At 43.0% G+C, this 4314-nt stretch overlaps 1 protein-coding gene across 4 annotated transcripts in view; it reads left to right on the top strand.

Moving 5' to 3' along the window:
- Positions 1 to 4314, top strand: part of KNSTRN (kinetochore-localized astrin/SPAG5 binding protein) — a 14399-nt gene that overhangs the window by 7127 nt on the left and 2958 nt on the right. For 3 of the 4 annotated variants that reach the window (XM_011932626.1, XM_011932628.1, XM_011932625.1), the window contains 3 exons: positions 1932 to 2037; positions 2242 to 2335; positions 3879 to 3940. In XM_011932626.1, the coding sequence (XP_011788016.1) occupies positions 1932 to 2037; positions 2242 to 2335; positions 3879 to 3940 (262 nt within the window). The remainder of the gene's footprint in view (positions 1 to 1931; positions 2038 to 2241; positions 2336 to 3878; positions 3941 to 4314) is intronic. The other variant, XM_011932629.1, reaches the window with a different exon arrangement.

Below are 4314 nucleotides of genomic sequence, written 5' to 3'. Positions count from 1 at the left end.
TGAGCCACTGTGCCCGGCAGGAAAAAATTTTTTTAAAAAAGAGACCAACATCAGTACATTACTATTAACTATATTCCAAGTCTTCATTTGGATTTTTTAGCAGTTTTTTCCACCAATTTTTTTTTCTTTCTGTTAGCGAGGCCTCTTAGAAATGTTCACATTGCCAAGGCATGAGGCAATGTGTAACACAGTAGGTTGCTCAGAGTTGGGAATTGGGAACTGTATGTAATCCTTTCTATGGAAACTTGATAACTTGAGGAGGAGACCTGTAGTAAACACAGATTCTTTGGTCTGGACTGCTTCAGATTGCTTGGGTGAATCATGGGATATTGCCCCAAACCTAGAGATACAGGAGTCTAGTCCTTCTCTACTACTAGGGGGACAATTCCTAAAACCAGCACGTAGAAACAAAATCTAAAATAGAAGATACAGTCTCTGTTGATACTCCAGTGGTCTTCCTTAGTGGAACAGGAGCATAATGTGGGTATTGTGTTTCCTGTTAGTCAAGAGTTTTGTGTATGTGTTGTTTTCCTTTGGAATGTCTTTCCATGCAGGCCTTAAAGGTAAAGCTGGAGATGAAAGAAGAAAGAGCCCGATTCCTAGAACAGCAAACCTTATGTAACAATCAAGTAAATGATTTAACAACAGCCCTTAAGGAAATGGAGCAACTATTAGAAATGTAAGAAGAAGCAAGTGGCCAGATGGCTCCCTCTTGGGCATAAACTCTCAGAGGAAGCCACTTAGGATATCATCTTGGCCATGATCTTCTGGGACTCACCATCTCCAGAATGAAAACAATTTCTACAGTAGAATTAAGGACAGTTTATGCTGAAATGGCAATTCCTCATTTAAGCAAGTTTTCCCAACCTTCAGGTTGGTCAGCCCTCCTGAGCCTCACAGGTGGATAACTGAGGCCTACAAGAGAGGGGGGCCTAGGAGCTTGGATTGACCTTCTAGTCAACCACCTGATTCCAGCACGCCATTATAATCCGGAGACTAAACCAACACCCAGAGGATCTAAAATGTCACATTCAGATTTTCAGGAAGAAAATCTTCATTACAGTAGAGCATGAGTGTTCCGTACAAGACCATTGAGGAGCCATGCTGTCCCCTTCCAACCTGGAACACATTCTGTCCCATCCTCGTTGGGCTTCTGTACCTCCTTATTAATTTATGAACCTAAAGTTGCTTGAAGTGTTTTGGGCTTAATAAATGGGGTGAAAGTATAGGTAGCAGTAACACCTACATGAAACAATACACCTTGGAGCTTTAAATTACTTTTTTTTTTTTTTAAGTCTACTTTTAAAATAAATACTTCTGTAAATATTCTGACTGTAACACTGAGGAATGAAAATAACCTTTTAACCTAAATATGTCAGTTGATCATTATTGAACTAATTTAGTTAACAAGTCCAAGATATTCTGACTTAATCTAGAATATTTTTCTGCTACTCTTTAAGAGCTCTGTGGCTAGTCCCTCTGTCTCCCAAGAGCATTGGCTAGTCTCCTGAGGGTGTTGCCCATTTGTAGCAGTGGTTTCACCAGGTCTGTGGCCACTTGCTGCCTTTGTTCTCCCTGCACTTTTTTTTTTTTTTTTGAGACAGAGCCTCACTCTGTCGCCTAGGCTGGAGTGCAGTGACGTGATCTCGGCTCACTGCAACCTCCTCCTTGGGTTCAAGCGATTCTCCTGCCTCGGCCTCCCAATAACTGGGATTACAGGCATGCGCCACCACGCCCAGCTAATTTTTGTATTTGTAGTAGAGACAGGGTTTCTCCATGTTGGTCAGGCTGTTCTTGAACTCTCGACCTCAAGTGATCTGCCCACCTCAGCCTCCCAAAGTGCTGGGATTACAGGCGTAAGCTACCGCGCCTGGTGTAGGCCATGCTCTTAACCCTTTTGTCTTTTCATGTAAGTACAACTGTTATTACAGCTACAAACCACTGAGTAAGCAAAAATCAGAGGAAGAGCTCAAGGATAAGAACCAGCTCTTAGAAGCCGTCAACAAGCAGTTGCACCAGAAGTTGACTGAAACTCAGGTAAGAGACCCACCAGAGCTCTATTACCAGCTGCCACTGGGCGATGCACATAGAATCCTGATGGGTGTCCCCTTGGGTGAGCAAGCTTGTTCATGCACAAATGCCCAGGCTTTTGCTATGGCTGTCCAAGAGCAAGGGCAAGAAAGGGTGACCACTCCTAGGGATTGGGACAGTTCCTGATCTGTCTGTGCGGTGCTCCAACAGGGAGAGCTGAAGGATCTGACCCAAAAGGTAGAGCTGCTGGAGAAGTTTCGGGACAACTGTTTGGCAATTTTGGAGAGCAAGGGCCTCGATCCAGGTAAGAGATAGCACACAGCTAGCTGCCTTTGAAGGGATCAGTGCATGTGTCCCTTCCTGGGTTGATCTTGGCAGCATGGCATCAGCTGGCCCAGTAAGTGCAGGGGTTACTTCAGTAAAACCCTAAAGATTTTGGAGGGCTTCTGTTTGTTTTCATGTGATGTTGATTTTTGCCTGGCCAATAGAATTTCAGAGGATTATATAGAGAGAAGGTTATCTCTTTCTTACCTGAACACTTTATGCCAACAGGTATGACCTTGCAAGTAGATGAGAAATTTTTTGTTCCTTTCAAGGGAGAATATTTTGTCTCTTTCATTTGGGAAAGTTACTAGTGTGCTTGAAAGGAACATTTTGTTTGAACATGTTCTTCCTTGCAAGCATACTGATAACTTTCCCAAATGGGGAGAGACAGAAGATACTACTTCAAGCATTCTTAAACCTGGCTAATCAGCAGAATTACAGTGACTAAAAAATGACTACTGTTCTGACCCTGTCCCCTAGAGAGCAGAATCTGTAGCAAAGAGAGCAGAAGAAGGAATTGTCCAAAGACTGTAAGAGGGCCTCAGACTGAGTCATAGAGCTAGAGAATGCCCAGGAAAGGGGCCCAGGCCTTTTTGTATTAAGGAATACTGACTTTGAATGTTACTGGTTAATCTTTAGGTTACAGGTGAGGATATTCTTTTTTTTTTTCTTTTTTTTTCTTTTTTTTTCGAGATGGAGTCTCACTCTGGAGTGCAGTGGTGTGATCCGAGCTCACTGAAACCTCCTCCTCCTCAGTTCAAGCGATTCTCCTGCCTCAGCCTCATGAGTAACTGGGATTACAGGCGTGTACCACCACGCACAGCTAATTTTTGTATTTTTAGTAGAGACAAGGTTTTGCCATGTTGACCAGGCTGGTCTCAAACTCCTGACCTCAAGTGATCTGCCTGCCTCAGCCTCCCAGAGTACTGGGATTACAGACATGAGTCACCATGCCCGACCTGGGATATTCTTTATAGTCATTGTAAAATATATGTTTTTAAATTTAAAAAAAAATTTTTTTTTTTGAGATGGGATCTCGCTATGTTGCCTAGGCTGGCCTCCAACTCCTGGGCTCAAGCAATCCTCCTGAGTAGCTGGGACTACAGGTATGCCCCACCACACCTGACACCATAAATATTTTGTATGATTTTAATTTGTTACATGCATGTGATATTACCAAAAGTAATAATTTTTAAAGCCTGAAAGGCTCTTAAATTGTGAACAAAACCAAAAAAATCCAACCTATACATTTCCTTTGGACAAATTGTCCACTGACCTAAGGAGAAAGTATACAGAATTTTTGGCCATATCCAAACCTAGATTGAAAGGAGATAAAATGCAGTTCTGCAGGGCAGATGTGGGTGACCCTGCCAAGGTGAAAACTTGGGAGAAAGTCCAGGATTAGACACTTAAGAGAAATTCCCCTCATGAATATTTCTGTACTTGTTCATGGAGGGTTTTTATTTTCTTTTGTTTAAAGTGTGTGGTTCCCTAAGTGAAGTTGACTTTGTTGTATCTGTCAGCTTTAGGCAGTGAGACCCTGGCGTCACGACAAGAATCTGCTACCGATCACGTGGACTCTATGGTGAGGGAATGGGCGCTAAAGGGCACAAGGGCTAGTGACTGGGGCTCTGTAAATCTAAGAAGGTCTCTGCTATGTGTTCCATAAACCCCAAGAAACAACCTTTGATTATCTGCGATGGTAGAAAAGAGAAATGGGACATGCACTCAAAATAGCATATTTTACTTGAAAGTAGCTTTGTGCTTACAAATATAGGTAAGTTTGAATTGAAAATTTAAAACACGTGGGGCCAGGCGCGGTGGCTCACGCCTGTAATCCCAGCACTTTGGGAGGCCGAGGCAGGTGGATCACGAGGTCAGGAGATCAAGACCATCCTGGCTAACACAGTGAAACCTCGTCTCTACTAAAAAACACAAAAAACTAGCCAGGCGAGGTGG

Source organism: Colobus angolensis, unplaced genomic scaffold, assembly GCF_000951035.1.
Source record: "Colobus angolensis palliatus isolate OR3802 unplaced genomic scaffold, Cang.pa_1.0 Scaffold97, whole genome shotgun sequence".
Taxonomy (NCBI): domain Eukaryota; kingdom Metazoa; phylum Chordata; class Mammalia; order Primates; family Cercopithecidae; genus Colobus; species Colobus angolensis.
The sequence above is the reverse complement of the archived record's forward strand: the minus strand, read 5'-3'. Positions and strand labels throughout refer to the sequence as shown.